Genomic DNA, 17132 nt, shown 5'->3' with positions numbered 1-17132 from the left:
CCCAGACCAAGACCCAGACATTAATGAGTTCTGAATCCAGTCTGAGAAGCAAAGATAGATGAACTAGCTGGAGCCTTCCTGCTGGAGCCTTGAGGTTTCCCGTTAGGGTGGTCATGTACCCCCATGGCTTCCTGCTCTCTAGGGGAACCTCACTTAGGCTTTGTCTAACACCAAATCCTTAACAAACACACCCTCTTGTTGACTGAGGGAGAGCTGGGCATAGGAGGTCTGAATTCCCTCATGCCCTTTCCTGCCAAGAGTGGAGTTTTCCTGGCCATAGAATAGAGTGACTCTGAGAGCAGGGAGATGGATGGAGACTCTTACCTTCACCAAGTGGTGAATCAGAGGGGCTTGGAAGGAAGACAAATCTCTGGAGGAACCAGAACTGGGGCTGTCTTGAGCCTCCCAAAGAGCTGAAGTCATTTGGCAACTGTCTAATCATCAGAAGCCTCCTCTTCCTCCGCAGACACTTGCCCTGCCAGCGGCTGTTCTGAGCCCTCGCCTTCACTGTGCCACTCAATGCCCGGAGCCCTTTCCACAGCCTGACTGCTTCAGAAATTGGGGGGAAGAGGGAAGGAGGAGGAAGCAGGGTTCGAGTGATCCCAGAATGGGGCCTGGCGGAGGGAGGAGCTGGCCTGTGGTGGCTGGCCTCTCCCCTTGTTTGCTCTCAGATAGCCAGTTTCTCTCCTACCCAGCACTGCCAGCCCCTGCCCTTCCTGTACCCACACAACCAGACACCCCGACAGACACCAGGACCAACACAGCAAGGGCAGTTATGGCCTGGTTCCCTGGGGGGCCTTCCCTTGGCTGGACCCTGCTGGCCTTCTCGTGCCTAAGTGGTGAGGAGGGGCTGGGCGGGGCCAGAGCCAAGGGACAGGGGCACTGGGCTCCTCTGGGCCTGCTCAGTCCTTGTGGGTTGGGCTGGGGCTGCCTAGGAGTCCAGGAGGCTCAGGGAGGGAGGGGGTAGGGTGGCTGAAGGCCTGGAGGGCAGAGGCGGGAAGCCAGAGCAGGCTAAGAGTTTGGACTCTCCGGCTACCCACCAGGGTGTGTTTTTTTTTTTGTTTTTCCTTGTCCTGCCAACAAACCCTCATACCTGTTCCAGTCTCAGCCCTTTTACCCACAAAAACCTGACTGGGCTGTGTAAGTCCCTCCCTCCCGGAAACATCAGGTTTCGGGAAGACAGGGATCGCTGGGAGGGATTTGTGCTGAGCCCAGGGAGTCCCCGTAGATATCCCAGCATGGATATCCCAGTTTGGACCGGACCCTCAAGATCAGCGGGATGGGGGTCCGGCCTTCCCTTTGCATCCACAGCCCCAGGGTTAGCTGTGGAGGTGACCGTACCAGCCGAACAGCTGAGTGTGCCCGTGGGCAAGACTGCAGAGCTGCGCTGCAGCTACAGCACGTCGGTGGGAGACAACTTCGCCCTGGAGTGGAGCTTCGTGCAGCCTGGGAAGCCCGTCTCTGCATCCCAACCCGTGAGCTGAGGGCCACTGTGCCCAGTGGGCTTGGGCTAGGGACAGGGAATTCTCCCAGGATGGGGTGTGGTTGTCTCTTGCTGGACCTTCTCAGGCTGCCATCTTTGTGGATCCTGGATCTTTCTTTTCCCATTGTTTCCAGATCCAGCAACCCCTAGGGTCTACACAATTACTGTAGCAGTGACTAAACTCACTGCCCCTGGGGGTGGTATACTGATTGGGTACTACTTTGTCCCCATTAGGCTACAGATACAAAATGTCATCTCTCTGGCAGCAAGGGGCCTTATACCCACTTCTGTGTGGAAGGACCATGATTGAAAAGGGGACGCATGTGTTTGTCTTCTTCCCCTTCTCAGATCCTCTACTTCACCAATGGCAATCTGTATCCCACTGGTTCAAAGGCGAAGAGGGCTAGCTTGCTCCAGAATCCCCCCACAGGAGGAGTGGCCACCCTGAAACTGACTGATGTCCATCCCTCTGATACTGGAACTTACCTCTGCCATGTTAACAACCCCCCAGATTTCTACACCAATGGGTTGGGGTTAATCAACCTTACTGTGTTAGGTAAGACAAACTGGAGACTCCCCCTGCCCACCACACCACCACTTATGTACCCTGAAAATGTGCACCAGCCCCAGAAAAGTCTCCTTGTATTTGCATTTACAGCCCAAGCACACAACTGTGGTTTAAGGGGGAAAATAATACCTACTTTCCAAGAATTCTAACTTAGATGGTCAGACTCCACTCTTCACAGTGTCTGCTCCCTTAGGACCTAATAGCAAAAGATTGAGAGAAGAGAGAAAGCTCTTCTCATATATGGGGATCTGAGTCATAGCCCCACCAGTACAGAGCCTCCTGTTGGTATCTTGAATTTGGATTCCAGCCCTCACAATGTAAGTTGGCAGAGAAAGGAAGTCATAAAAGGAACAAAAGTTTCTGTGTATGTGTGTCAGTACTAGAGCTTGAACTCAGGGTGCTGTCCCTTAGTTTTTTCACTCTAATATAGTTCTCTATCCTCAAGCCACAGCTCCACTTCTGTCTTTTTGGTGATTCTTGCCTGGACTGAACTTCAAACTCGATCCTACTGGGTTGCTAGGATTACAGGCGCAAGCCATAGATATCTAGCTTTTTCACAGGACTGTTTAGTGTCCAGAGCTTCCATCTCACCTTACACCACAGCCTACTCAGGAGTAAGCAACTGGAAGAAACTATTAAAGCAACAAGGAATGTGATTTTGGAAACGAGAAAGACCTAGGATGGGATGTCTGCTATGTTCAAATATCTGAAGGGCAGTCATGTGGAAGAGAAAGTTCATTTCTCTTTGTGGGCTCAGAGGATGGAACCAATGGGTGGATATTATATTATCACAGATTTTGGCTCAGCATGAGGATTTTTTTTTTCTAACCATCAGAATTTCCAATGGTGGAAATCACTTCCTGGCAATGCAGTTGTGAGTGAAGAGAAGAGGACCACTATTTGGCAGGCTTAATGAAGCAGGAAACAGAATACTTCACTGTAATTTTTTTTTTCAGTGCCTCCCAATCGCCCCTTATGTAGTCAGAGTGGAACAACTTCAGTGGGAGGCTCTGCTGCTCTGCGATGTAGTTCCTCTGAAGGAGCTCCCAGGCCAGTGTACAACTGGGTGCGTCTAGGATCTTCTCCTACCCCTTCTCCTGGCAGTATGGTTCAAGGTAAGGAGCCAGGGCATCAGGAAGAGGATAGACTGGAGACCTGAGCAGATCTGTTCTCTGAACACCATACACTCACATTCTCATGGCTAGGGATGGAAGACCAACTACCATACCCTTCCCTGGCCTCTTCCTTGTATTGTTCCCTTCCTGTCTGTCTTCCTGTGGCTGGGTTCTTGGGAGAATTACTCAAGCTAAATATCCTCTTGGTTTTCTGGTAGGAAATAGTCTTATGTGTCTAGAGATTTCTTAAATGAATCACTTCCAAACTGCCTAGAGAGGAAACTGAGGCAGAGTTTCCTGGGACCAACTTGAATCCAAAAAAACCCTATCAGTCCAGGCCCCTCCTCTCAGGTTATTTCTTGTTGTTTTGCCTTCTAAAGCAAAACAAAGAATTTATAGAGGCTCAGATAGGCCTAGAGCCAGTGGTATGTGTGGTGGTGGTGGTGGTGGTGGGGATGCGTGCATGTGGACTTGACTCCGAGCCTCATGTTCTTGTTTGGCTTTCTCACCCAAGGTTGGAGTTCTACCATTTGAACCACACTTCTACTTCCAGATTTTTGCTGATTAACTGAAAATAGGGGTCTTACTGACTTTTCTGCCTGGTTGGTTTGGATCTGCAGGCCTCAGATCTCTGCCTCCTAAGTAGTGAGGATCAGGGGCGTGAGCCATCACCAGTGCTTGGCTTTTCAGAGAAGAATCTCGCATTCTGATCTTTTATCCCCTAACCGGAAACCTGCCCTCGGCCAGAAAGCATCCTCCTCCATCACTTTCACACGTGTGCGCTTCCCTCTCCCTCGACAAGGCAGCAACGTGGGGTAGAAAGAACATAGAAATGGCCATAGCTTTGGAATCCCACTCCAGCTCATCTCCCACAAATGACTTACTTTTTGAGTCAGCTTCTCCATCAGTTAATGGAGTTAGTCCCTCTCTGGCGGAATTGGTGTAAGGATAAAATGGAGTGTGCCATCCCCACAGTAAGTGTTCACTGTGAGTTGCATGCATGAATGCACCACACCCCTTCTCTCCATCTTGCAGATGAGGTATCTGGTCAGCTCATCCTCACCAATCTCTCACTGACTTCCTCTGGCATCTACCGCTGTGTGGCTACGAACCAGATGGGCAGTGCATCCTGTGAGCTGACCCTCTCTGTGACTGGTAAAGAACGCTGGGCAAAGGCTTGGCTTGGGGAGGCTTTTCAAAATGCTCAGGATGAGCCAACAGAGTTCTGCAGCTCTGAGGGGTTCCTATGTCTCCTTAGGCTCCTCCGAAGGCCGAGTGGCTGGGACTCTGATTGGGGTGCTCCTGGGTGTGCTTCTGCTATCAGTTGCTGCATTCTGCCTGATCAGGATCCAGAAAGAGAGGAAGACCAAGGCCAAGGAGACATATGGGGGTAGTGACCTGAGGTGAGTAGGGTTAGGGGTGATGGAGAGAGAGGTGTGATGAAAAGGCTTGTACTGAACATGGGCTCCTCCTGCCCTCAAAACCTGACATGGCTAAAGGTATTTAGGAGCAGGGAGTGGTGCCCAGCACTGGCATTTGGTGGCAGCAGCAATGGCAATATAACCTTTTTAATTTCATGGATGGAAGAGTGATCTCACAGCTGAGGTGCAGATGGCTGAGTTTGCTGGATCTCCTTGACTTTCCTCATGCTTAAAAAACATTTTGTTTTCCCATGCTCACATACATACATACATACATACATACATACATACATACATACATACATACATACATGCCACTAGGAAGTAGTTGTGGGAGGTGAATACCCAGAATTGGATTTGTCCTGATCATTTGGCTAAGTTTAGTTTTTCTGTGTGGGACAATCAGGAAAGGAGGCCAAAGCCACCTCTGTCATCTGCTTAAGTTGCAAGTTGTACAGTCCAAGAATAGGGACCAGAGCAACATTTTCGTGTGACTTACATTTAGATGTAAGTCACCAAGAATTTGCAAAACATTGAGATTCTGGCTGCTTTCTATTTCTTCTGGAGCAAAATTGTGTGTGTGTGTGTGTGTGTGTGTGTGTGTGTGTTGGGGGCAGATAGAGTCTGGAATCTTCTTCAAAGTTCTACAGATGATTCTTATGGCAATAAAATTCAAGTCACTGGGCTAGAAGATGACTGCATTCTGAAGGGTGCGTCAGCCTAAGAACATGTTTGTTTCCTTCAGAGAAGATGCTGTGGCTCCTGGGATGTCTGAGCAAGCGTCTGTGAAGGCGGATTCTAGCAAAGGCCTCCTGGAGAGGTCCCCATCTGCTAGCACTGCGACAACCACCAAGTCCAAGCTCTCTATGGTTGTATGACCCCTCTTCGTGATCGCTGAGGGCAATAAGGGAGGGAATCTCAATAATGAAAGCCTTTGGGTACCATATCGCCTCCTTCTTACTGCCGGTATAGCCAGGTCCTCTAGGCTGTCCAAAGAGCATTACCAATAAGGAACAGGCTTACAGTTCCCCAAGACCATGCGGTAAGCAGGAAGTCTGATTGGATCAAAAGGGTAAGGGGCTCAACCTAAGTCCCTTTCCCCTGTTCCCACCCCTCCACCCGCCACATTTTGGTCAGATTTACTCTAGCCCCAAGTGGTGGCCTTGTGCACCCCGTCCCTCCCCGCTCCAGCACCCTCGGAACACTTGGACATTCCTCTTTATTGTTCACATTCCATCCCAGCACGGTCACATGCACACGCGGAGATTAAAAACCTTCCGGCCACAGCCCCGGGAGCCCGGCAGGGAGGCGGGGCCGGCAGGGACAGGGGCGGGGCCGCGGAAGATCCCTCCTACCGAGCCTCCGGGCGCGCTCGGCGTTTGCATAAACAGGAGAGTTGGATAGGCTGCTCTCGGGGTGCTCCGGTGAGAAAGAAGGGGAGGGGGAATGACAGGCAAAGGTGTGTGACGGGGCTGTCCTTTCCGGTCAGAACCAGGACGGGGGCATCTGATCCCACGACACCCCTAGCTTCCCTCTTTCCTAGCCCCAGATCTAGCCTAGGAGGGGGCGCCCCCTAGGGCTGCGCACAGAAGGAAAGGACTGGTCGGTTTTCAAAGTGAGTGTACTTGGGCGGCGCGTAGGGCGCCCTCCGCAGGGCGCGCGGGGAAGCGCACCGGGGCTGCGGAGGCTGAGCTGCATGCTGGCTGCGGCGAGTGGCGGGAAGGGGGGGGGGAGAGGTGGGCGAGAAGCAAAAAAGGACAGTGGGGGGGGGCGTGGGGTTTAAGGGCTGGGGGTGGGCGGGGAAGGAGGGCGAATGAGGACCAACGCGAGACTGGAGATCGAACTCAAAGGGCACAGACGTAGCGACTCCATGACGAAGCCTGCCTGGGGAGGGGAGTCTCGGGGCGCAGAGTTGGGGAGGGGGGGTGAGGGGGGCTCCTGAAGCTGGCAGGTGGGTGGGGAGGGGTGGGAGGGGGATCACAAACACGGTAGGAAAGTCTCGTCACTGCGAAGGGGTCGCGGCATCCATCTCTCCTGGGGAACTACGGAGAGAGAAGGTCTGAGAACGTCACCTCCCCAACCTCGCTTCTTTTCCCCGGCCAGGGAGTCACGGGGGGGGGGGTGTCACGGGGAAGGTGCGGGGGGCTGGTCACCCAGAAACCCGCTCCCCCCCCCGCCCCGATCCCAAGTCACTGAGCTGAAATGGGCCCCGAGGCCAGTTGGTGAGTCACCGCGGCGTGAGCGGGGCGCAGCCGGGCCCGGGTGAGCGCGCGTCGGGGTCGGTCCCGGTGTGGACGGGGCGGGGGAGGCGTGGGGATCCCGCCTCTTCTCCCACTCCTCCTCACTCATTAGCAACCCCCCTCCACCCGCGCCGCCCAGTGTATTATTACCTTGGGAAATGTTCAGTTCTTCGGTCCGACGTGGCGGCGCAGAGGGAGGTGGAGAAACAGGTGAGCTCTCGGAGGGCGCCGCCCCCCCACCGCCCTGCCCGGAGCTCGCTCGCTCCCTCCCACCCTCCCTCCCTCCACTCCCGGCCCGAGCCCAGGCTTCCTCCGGACCCCGCGCCCGCCTCACCTGGCCTAGTCTCCGCTGGGGCCGCCGCCCGTGCCTCCCCGGGCGCCCCCAGCTCCGCCTGGGCCCCCCGGGCCTGGTCCCTTCCGGCCACACTCTCCGCTCTTTATCTTCTTCCGCGCCATGTGGCCCCGGAAACTCGCCTGGATTTTGGCTGCAGCCGCGTTGGCACCGGGGTCGTCCAGGGGGATGTCTAGAATGTCGTCATCCGGCTTGGAGCAGGCGCTCTCCTGCGGATGGGGCAGGAGGGGTTTGGGTAGGGGACCCCAAAGAGGTGGTAAGATAAGGACTAGAGTTGTGCGGGATGAGAGGAGGCCAACGGTGGTGGATGGCACAGTGGGTGGGAGATGCAGTGTGTGTGTGTGTGTGTGTGTGTGTGTGTGTGTGTGTGTGTGTGTGTGTGGTCAACTCAAGAAAGAATTTGCCAACAGCCGTGTTAGGGGAGGACAATAGAGTTGAGTGGAGTGGGGTTACAACCAGCAGACACCCCTGGATGTGCCACCAGCGAAGAAGGGACCCTACCATGGTGAAGGCGCACCCCACTCATCAGGACTGCGGTTCCTGAGTAGAACTTCTGCTTCTGAGCTCACACCTGTCACTATGGAGACATGAGACCACTGCCCAGCGCCCTTCGTCCCCAGGACCGAGGCCCTGAGACTGGCTTCCCCTTCACTCCACTCTCCATTTCCCACTCTTCAAGTTGCATTCAAACAAACCCAGAAGAGAGGCGATAGTGGGGGAAGAAACAGAGAAAAGGGTCACTTCAAAAAGACAAGGAAAAGATGAGCAGGGGCAAGGAGGCTTTTAGGGTCTCATGCTCTTGCTTAGATTTTTAAAAATTTATTTATTTTTATTTTAGTGTCATTCTGAGGCTTGAACTCAGCTTCTGGGGGCCATCCCTGAGCTTTTCTGCTCAAGACTAATGCTGTCCACTTTGAGCCACAACTCCACTTCCGGTTTGCTGGTGGTTAATTGGAGATAATAAGAATCTCACTTCCTGACCAGGATGCTTTTGAACTGTGATCCTCCGATCTTAGCCCCTGACTAGCTAGGATTACAGGCATGAACCATCAGCACCTGGCTGGCTTATTTATTTATTTATTTTTTGCTCAAGGCTGGCACCATTTGAATCACAGCACCATGTATGTCCCAGCCTTTTTGCTGGTAAATTGGAAATAAGAGTCTTACAGACTTTTCTGCCTTGGCTACTCAGGTTCATCAGTAGCTTGGATTACAGACAAGGGCCATTGACCCAGGGCTTTGCTTTATCTGTTCACAGAAAGGAACTAGGGCAACAGTTACCATTAATCATTTAACCATTTTCCAGGTAATAATAGTGTTTTGCAGGTGTTTAGTCCGTAACTTTAAAGCTATGACTTATCTTCTAGTCCTTTTAATCCGAGTTTACAATGATAAAACCAATCATTAGAATAGCCTCATTCTAATAGTGATCTGTGGATAGAGGAGTCCAACCTTTGCTTATCAGAGTCCAGAGTCTATTTTTAGCTCCCACTCAACAGGATACACAAATGAAGCCTTGGCAGTGAACCAAGGCTCTGCTACTTGCAATAGTGGTGAGATCCTTTGCCAGATATCCATTCTTTTCCTATCTTAGCTCCTTCATCTGAAAAATGAGGATAACATCCACCTCAGTGTGTTATGGGATGAATATACAGCATGGCGTGCATAAAGTGTCTGGCATCTAGCAGATCAATAAATAGTAGCCATATTGTGATGGTTTTATATCATAATACTAAATTGATCCAAAACAATCAGTCATATAATAACTGTTTTACATAGTTCAACCTAATAATGCAATCATGTGTCCTATAATGGCATTTTGGTCACGGATTGTCTGATGGCATTCCTGTATGGTTATGTCATGACAGTGACATCATAGCCATGTTAGCTGGCTATGCATGTAAGCACATGATTTTTTTTTTCTTTTTGTGCTGGTACTAGGGCTTAAACTCAGAGCCTTGTGCTCTTGCTTAGCTTTTCTTGATCAAGGTTGGTGCTCTTCTCCTTGAGAAGGGCTTCTGGCTTTTTGCTAGTTAATTGGAGATGGGAATCTCTTGAATTTTTCTCCCTGGGCTAGCTTCCAATCTTGATCCTCAGATCTCAGCCTCCTGCCTAGCTGGGATTACAGGCATGTGCTCCCGGTGCCCAGCTATAAGTATACTTTGAAAATCTCACAACTATGAAATTGCCTAACAATACATTTGTCAGGACATATCTCCATCATTAAAGGAATATATGACTGTAGTCAGACAATAATCAGACTCATTTCTTTGCCCCAAAGTAGCATAGTTTCCTCTCTCTCTCTCTCTTCCTCCCTTCCTTCCTCTTTTTCTTTTCTGCCTTCCTCTCCTTCTCCCCTTCTCTCTCTCTCTCTCTCTCTCTCTCTCTCTCTCTCTCTCTCTCTCTCTCTCTCTCTCTCTCTCTCTCTCTCTTTTTTTGTTGGTCGGCTGTGGGGCTTGACCTCTGGGCCTGGGCGCTGTCCCTCAGCTCTTCAGCTCAAGGCGAGTGCTCTACCACTTGAGCTACAGCGTCACTTCCGGTTTTCTGGTGGTTTATTGGAGATTGGAGTCTCACGGTCTCTCCTGCCTGGGCTGGCTTTGAACCACGATCCTCAGATCTCAGCCTCCTGAGTAGCTAGGATGACAGGCGTGAGCCACCAGCGCCCGGCTCCCCTTCTCTTTTGTGCTATGTATGAACCCAGGTCTTGCACATGCTAGGCAAGCACTCTACCACTGTAGTTCTACAACAATGATTTTTTGAGACCTGGTCCTACTACATAGCCCAGACTAACCTAAAGCTCACTTTGTAGCCTTGGCTGGCCTTAAACTCAAGGTCCTCCAATCTCTGCCTCTGAGTGCTGGAATTAGAGGTATGTAGATCTATGTCTGGCTCCCAAATCGAGTTCTTTACTGAGAATTAGATCTAGCTAAGAGTAGAAAGGATTAGAGAATTGATGCTATGGATTTTAAAGGATAGGCTTTGAAATCAGGATAGAGAATCAGCCGCTGAGCCCTTTGTGGTTTAGCATCCAATACAGCACCAGTGTGGAATGGGATGGAGCTGATTACTATGAAATTAGAAGCCAGATCTCATTTGATCTGGCATTCTAGCGTCTGTGAACTCACCCTGTTTTCTTGCCTGACCATGGCCATTGTTTTCACCATCTTCTATTTCTCAGCCATGAGATGTCCAAAGTCTCACAGTGATCACAACTCAGTTCTACTTCTGCCCTCTTCTGGCCATCAGCTCTCCAGTTCTCAAATGTAGCAGGGTAGGAGTGAGGTATCCTATTCCTGTCAGGTTTGCCCTAGGAGCACAGGTTGGTTCCAGATGCCTAAGCTCATGTTTACCAATGGCTTCCACTCAGCCAACAGACTTCACTTCCTGGGCTTTGGCATTTTTCAGTTTGTGCTTGCAATGGTTGGGCAGGCCAGGAAGCTTCAGTACCAGCACACACACACACACACACACACACACACACACACACACACACACACACACACACACACACACACACACACACACACACACACACACACACACACACTGCCCACAATGGATTTTTTTTCCCCCTGTGCCGATACTAGGGCTTGAACTCAGGGCTTCTTGCTCTTGTTCGGCTTACTTGCTCACCACTGGTACTCTACTACTGTACCACACTTCCAGTCTGGCATTTTGCTGATGAATTAGAGATGGAGTCTAGTGGACTTTTCTGCTCAGGCTAGCTTTGAACCTTGATATTGTAGGTCATAGCCTCCTGAATAGCTAGATTATAGGACTGAGCCACCAGCACCCTGCTCAACAATTCATTTAAATATAGCTATAAAGCCTCTCTTCTACACCTTTATTTTACACACACACACACACACACACACACACACACACACACACACACACACACACACACACACACACACACACAGAAGCTGGCATGGTCTGGAGAAGTAAGTCTAAAACGCTTTTTCCCTCCTGGCCCTAGAGCTCTCCCTAACATCTTATACTTCACATAAACTCGGAAACAACTCCTCTGGGGTTCCAGCTTCTCAGAGTTCAAGCCTGTCTTGGGATGTTTCCAGGGAACAGTGAGCCCTCTTCTCAGAAGAGGGCAGCAACTATTAAACAAAGCAATTCACCATCCACCTTGCCTCACCATCCGCCTTGGTAGCTGTGGAGGCACGGGGCGGTGGCGCAGAGGAAGGGGCATCTTTCTCCATCCACGCGAAGAGCTGTTGCCACCCACCCCAGCTGCAACTGGATACCAAACATGGAACAGACAAAGCTATCTCCCCACCCCACCCCACGATAGGCTGCTTCTCCCGGGTGAGTTCTCAGGACAAGGCTGGCCTGGTGGCCTGCTCACAGGCAGAACTGGAGGGAGAGTTAAAGGGAACTGGGAAGGGGCTCACTGCTTCTCGTGCCTTCCAAAGCCAATCCTGATGGTGAGTGTTAAGAGATCTCTGTGTGAACTGGGGGCATCTAGGAGAAGCAGGAGGGGAGGTGGAGGCAAGGGCACTGGTGAGCAAAGCTAGACAGGAGCCTTATAGTCAGATGAGCACTTCACTTTGCTTTTCAAAGTCTCACTTGCGCCACAACTGGAGCTTGGCTGAGAGGAATCCAATCTCCTTCAGCTGCCAAACTGTAATAGCTTTAAGAATTGTCCCTGGGAAACTGGGGAAAAGTGAAGGAAGGGGTGACGTTGTCCATAAAGAAATGTAATCAGGGGCTGGGAAGGTGGCTCAGTGGTAGAGTGCTTGTCTTGCATGCCTGAGGCCCTGGGTTCGATTCCTCAGCACCACATAAGCAAAAAGCCGGAAGTGGCGCTGTGGCTCAAGTGGTAGAGTGCTAGCCTTGAGCTGAAGAGCTGAGGGACAGCGCCCAGGCCCAGAGTTCAGGCCCCACAACCGGACCCCCCCCCCCAAAAAAAAAGAAATGTAATCATTACCTGACTTACGAAATGGTAACTCCTTGATACAATGGTAATAACAATAACATTCATTAATTAATAATAACAAAACAAGTTAATAATCACAACAAAAAAGAATTCTCCCTGCCTGCTGGGCACTGTGCTAAGAAATGTGCACATTTTGCCTTATTGAATCCCTATTGTAGAAGTCAAGAAACAGCCTCAGAGATGTTTTGTAGCTGTCTCATGGATGCACAGCTGACATGCAAGTGATCTTCCTTAGCTATGCCGTTAATCATACCCACAGAGCAGGCAATTTTTCTTTGTGGTCAGTGGGACCAAGTCAACTAGACTAAGCAAACGGAGTAGAATTTTTTTTTAAAAAAAGCTTCATCTTAAATGAACACACAAATGGCATCTATGTGTCTATGTAAATCAGCAACATGGAACATTTCGGAGCAATAGCTCTCTCTAAGAAAAAAAAACAACTTGCTTAAAAAATCTGTTTTCTTCTTACATGCTTCTAAATTCCCTTTGCAAAGGGAAATAAAGGACTAAGGCAGGACTAGATTCTTCCCAACCACCAGGTGAGGCTGGCATGGAGAAGAATCCCAGAATGAAAGAGGCATGCTGTTCTTGCCACATGTCCCAGATCTGTCCTCATGCTAAGCGGAGCCTAGTCCTCTACAGAATGGTGCAGCCCTGGCCCTCCCCAGCCCTTCTCCATTTCCCTTTTTCTGGCCCCTGGTATAGTCTGAGAATGGTGCTCTCCTTTGCCTAACCCTTTGGCCCTGAAAACCTAGGACATGAAAAACGAAGTCTCTGGTTCTAGGTCCGTTAGTGGTGGAGCCACAGGACCCTGGATCACTGAGATATTATGGCTTTTGTTTGGTGGTTGGTCTAGTTTTTGTGCCAATACTAGGGCTTGAACTTAGGGTCTGGATGCTGTCTTTTAGCTTTTTCATTCAAGGCTGGTGCTCTACTACTTGAGCCCTAGCTCTACCTCTGCCTTCTTTGTGGCTGATTGGAGATAAGAATCTCCAGGGCTTTCCTGCCTTGGCTGGCATTGAACCATGATCCTCAGATTTCAGCCTTCTAAGTAGCTCTGACTATAGGAATGAGCCATCAACTCATGGCTTATTGCCTGTTTGCCTCCTCTGTACTTTTTGGGTGAGCAGCCTCCTTTTTGAGATGTCTATTGGTGCCACTGTTATCAACCCCCATCACCTGTTATCTATCTATCTATCTATCTATCTATCTATCTATCTATCTATCTATCTGTCTGTCTGTCTATCTATCTATCTATCTGGTACCAATGGATTCCTAGTTACTCACACATACCCCACATTCTACCCTCATTACTACAAACACCAGAGGAGACAAGTTCTATTCCTTTACTGATGTCTTGGGTTCCTTGCTCATTCCCTTCTTCTCACTGACCACACCTGCTTCCCCTTCCTCAGCCTACCTTATCTTAGTCCTTCCTGCTCAGCAACCTCTCCATCCCTCAGAATGATCCATCCACCCATTTGTTTTCTTTATTTGATAAACTATATTGAGTGAAAGGGACGCTTTTTCAATAGGGTCTGGAAATTCCCATTTGTCCTTTAGCAATCAACATTTATTTCCTGGGTTGGGGGTTTAGCTCAGTGGTAGAGGGTGTATTTGGCAGGGTAAAGCCTGGGGTTCTATTCCCAGCATTAAAAACTAATTATATACAAAATAAATGCAGAATCCTGGAGAATAACAAGCGTTCTTCAGCAAAGCAACTGCATTGACTGGTATGTTTCTTTTTTATACCTTCTGTAGTCTTTATGTTTACTATTATGAGCATATTACTTTTACAATGATGATGAACGGTATATTTAGAGCTATACATACAGCTTGTTTGAACCAGACAAGGCTGTGCTTGAATCCTACCTCCGCACCTGGGAGTTCTGCCTCCTTGGGAAAATCACTGCATGTCAGTTTGCTTGTCTGTGAAATGATATGAACCTTACAGTTGTTGTGATGATTCAATACTAAGTGCTAGGTTCACAGCCAACATTTGCAGATTGGCAGTTATTGCTGATGCCGACATGGTTAAAATGGCAGCACCTCTGACTCGCCCCTCCATTCTGTTTCTGGACATCAGGAAGTCTCATGTCTTCCAGAATAGTACTCTCTTTTTTTTTTTTCTCTTCTGGTCGTGAGGCTTGAACTCTGGGCCTGGGCGCTGTCCCCCAGCTCTTCAGCTCAAGGCTAGCACTCTATGACTTGAGCCACAGCGGCATTTCTGGCTTTTTTCTGCTTATGTGGTGCTGAGGAATTGAACCCAGGGCCTCGTGCACACAAGGTAAGCATTCTACCGCTGAGCCACCTTCCCAGCATTTAAACTTTTTTTTTTTTTTTGGTAACATCAGAAGGTGATTGTGGTGGGTATGGAGACATCAGTCAGTACCCTCTTGTATCTTTTTTTTTTTTTTTTTGGTGTTTTAGGGCTTGAACTCAGGGCTTGGACACTGTCCTTTAGCTTTTTCCACTCAAGGTTTGGTGCTCTACCACTTGAGTCACAGCTCCACTTTTGGCCTTTTGGTGGTTAATTGGAGATAAGAGTCTCACAGACTTTCCTGCCTAGGTTGGCTCAGAACTACAATCCTCGGATCTCAACCTTCTGAATAGCTGGGATTATAGGCGTGAGCTACCACCACCTAGTTACCTCTTGTATCTTTCGGTGAATGACTTAACATGAGTCTTTCTTCATATGTAGAGGTTAAAAGTGAACACATTTTGTGTATGAATACATTTTGATCATGCTCGCGCGAGTGCGTGCATGTGCGTGTGATCACTGTTATTCCTCTAAGTGAGCCAGAGGCCAGGTTCTTGGCCAAGCACTCTCATTTCGAATCCTCCCCCCCTCCCCCCCCCCCCCCCCCCCGGCCATCTACTTCGTTCGGAGTTAGACCCTTGAAGTATTCAGCTTTCCGTGTGGGCGCTGACAAATCGCACACACTTCCTTCTCTCGCCAGCAGGGCTTCTCTATAGGTCACTTCACCCAGCCCTCCAATAAGAGCCCGAAGGCGGGGAGGGCAGAACCAACTCCTCCCCAAGCTGTCCCACATCCCCCCCCCCAATAAACCCCAACATAAATCCTTGATCTCCGCCAACGTTGCCCAGGAGCTTAGATTAGACGATCCATCATCCCAGGGCCATCCAGTCCGCCCACCGACGGCGGGCGGCCGCAGTGCAAGAGGCAATGGTGGTGGGGAACAAAATCCAAGGTCTGGTCCCCCAGGCCACGTACTGGCTGCGTCTCCCTGCGTGGGGGGAAGTTCCTCCGGTGGTCTAACCTGCAGCTTCCCGGCAGCCGAGCCCTGCCCAGCCACCGGTCCAACCTCGCTTGCCTGGCCGGATGGGCGCTCGCACGCCCCCGCCAGCCGGGGAGCGTTTTCAAGTCAGGCGGGCGCCTTTCCACCAGCCTCACCCACGTCCCGAGCTCTCCCTTCCTGCCCTGCGTGAGGTCTTCCGCACCCACCCACCCAGGACTTCGCTGAGTGCCGGTCCCCGAGTCTGTCTGTCTGTCTGCCTGCCGCTCCTCCTTTGGGGGTGATGGCGATCGAAAACCAGGGTCTGACGCATCTACGTACATCCCCATCCCAATAAACCCTCGAACTTCCAATCCTCCTGCCTGGGCTTCCCGAGTGCTGGTATTACAGGCGTGCGTCACCCCTCCCGGCTAAGCAACTTGATTCTCTCCACTCCCCCTCCATCTTCTCCTACGGTGTTGGGGATGCCACCCAGGGGCTCACGCACCCTAGGGCCGGGGCTCTCCAACGAGTGAGCTCTACCTCCAGCATCCCCATCCCCAGGCTTGCTAACTTACGGTGCAGCAGTCCATGCTGGTGTAGCGGGTCCTGGGCTGGGGTGGAGCCTGGCGCAGGGCGGGGGTGGGTCTGTGCGATGCTGGGTGGCCGCCCAGGGGCTGTCGGGCGCCCACCGACCCGCGCAGAACCAGCGCAGAACCTGCCGCTCTTCCCTCGCGTCCTGTCTCCCGCGCTCCGCTCTCCTCCAGAATGTAACCTGAGCCCCGCGGCCGGGCAGCCAATCAGGAGGCAGCTTCCGCAGGGTGGGTGGGGAGAGCTGGCTGGAGGACCACGCCCTCCCTCTCCTGCTCCCTCCGCCTCGCTCCCCCCCCCCCCCAACCCCTCCGCCTACCAGCTTCCATCCATTCCTCCTACACACCCCGTCCTCCCAAATTCAATCCTCTTGTTTGCGAAGAGGCAGACTGCCAGGCAGATGCATACCAGAGTAGGCAGAAGGAGCCCCCCACCGCCCCGCATCCAGGGCACAAACATACTCACATCTGGGTACAGTAGATAGAAAGCCAGACATCCTCAGCCCCCCCCCCCCTCCCCACTCCATACTTCCACAACCTAGCTAGAGTCCAAGTATGGCTCCTTCTAACTTCCCTCCCTCAGTCTGCAATGAAAGTCTCCGGAAGACGTGTGGCAAAGAAGAAATCCCCTCCCCCCCCCCCCACCAGTCACTCCAGCTAAGGAATGCAGAAGGCTGTTGGTAGGCATCCTGGTGATGGCTACGTGATCCACACAAATGCTCCCGAGCCCCACAAATCCACCTAAGATAATCCTTAGGCGAAGCCGTGCCTTTCTTCTAACATGCAGAGACTGCAGACACAACCTGTAAAAACATCTACAAAGACCTGTACACACACTCTGTGTAGCCACAAGTAAATGCAGACATTGTATGTTTGGGGAGTAGACACACACACACACACACACACACACACACACACACACACACCTATCTGCAGTCACCCTTCTTATAGTTATCTGTTATCTGTTTATACATAGTCTGTTATCTATGTATCTTCTGTGTGTATGTATGAATCAATCAATCAATCTATCTATCTATCTATCTATCTATCTATCTATCTATCTATCTATCTATCTAACTATCTATCTATCTATCTATCTTTCACCAAAATGAAATCATCTACACATCATCAACATCCCCTTGTATGTTTTTATATATGGATCCAGACTTAGAAGAA

At 50.8% G+C, this 17132-nt stretch overlaps 2 protein-coding genes across 3 annotated transcripts; one reads left to right on the top strand and one right to left on the bottom strand.

Annotated features, from left to right (window-relative positions):
- The first annotated feature begins 475 nt into the window (after window positions 1-475).
- Window positions 476-5519, top strand: LOC138838834 (V-set and immunoglobulin domain-containing protein 2-like). The gene is made up of 7 exons (XM_070038209.1): window positions 476-839; window positions 1312-1475; window positions 1832-2039; window positions 3008-3166; window positions 4202-4321; window positions 4425-4569; window positions 5333-5519. Exons 1-7 carry the CDS (start codon window positions 608-610, stop codon window positions 5463-5465), a joined length of 1161 nt encoding a protein of 386 aa, XP_069894310.1. The 5' UTR covers window positions 476-607; the 3' UTR covers window positions 5466-5519.
- Window positions 5520-5789: 270 nt separating this feature from the next.
- LOC138838837 (neurogranin) lies at window positions 5790-16461 on the bottom strand. 2 transcript variants are annotated; one of them, XM_070038215.1, is made up of 5 exons: window positions 16423-16461; window positions 15945-16141; window positions 7162-7388; window positions 6978-6995; window positions 5790-6629 (listed from the first exon to the last, which is right to left on the bottom strand). In XM_070038215.1, exons 1-3 carry the CDS (start codon window positions 16451-16453, stop codon window positions 7167-7169), a joined length of 450 nt encoding a protein of 149 aa, XP_069894316.1. In that variant the 5' UTR covers window positions 16454-16461; the 3' UTR covers window positions 5790-6629; window positions 6978-6995; window positions 7162-7166. The 2 variants fall into 2 exon arrangements, with proteins under 2 accessions (XP_069894316.1, XP_069894317.1); XM_070038216.1 differs by lacking the exon at window positions 6978-6995.
- Between the last annotated feature and the right edge of the window lie 671 nt (window positions 16462-17132).

The sequence above is a fragment of the Dipodomys merriami genome, unplaced genomic scaffold (assembly GCF_024711535.1).
Source record: "Dipodomys merriami isolate MVZ:Mamm:240054 unplaced genomic scaffold, mDipMer1.0.p SCAF_29, whole genome shotgun sequence".
Taxonomy (NCBI): Eukaryota; Metazoa; Chordata; class Mammalia; order Rodentia; family Heteromyidae; genus Dipodomys; species Dipodomys merriami.
This window is presented reverse-complemented; position numbering and strand designations above follow the sequence as displayed.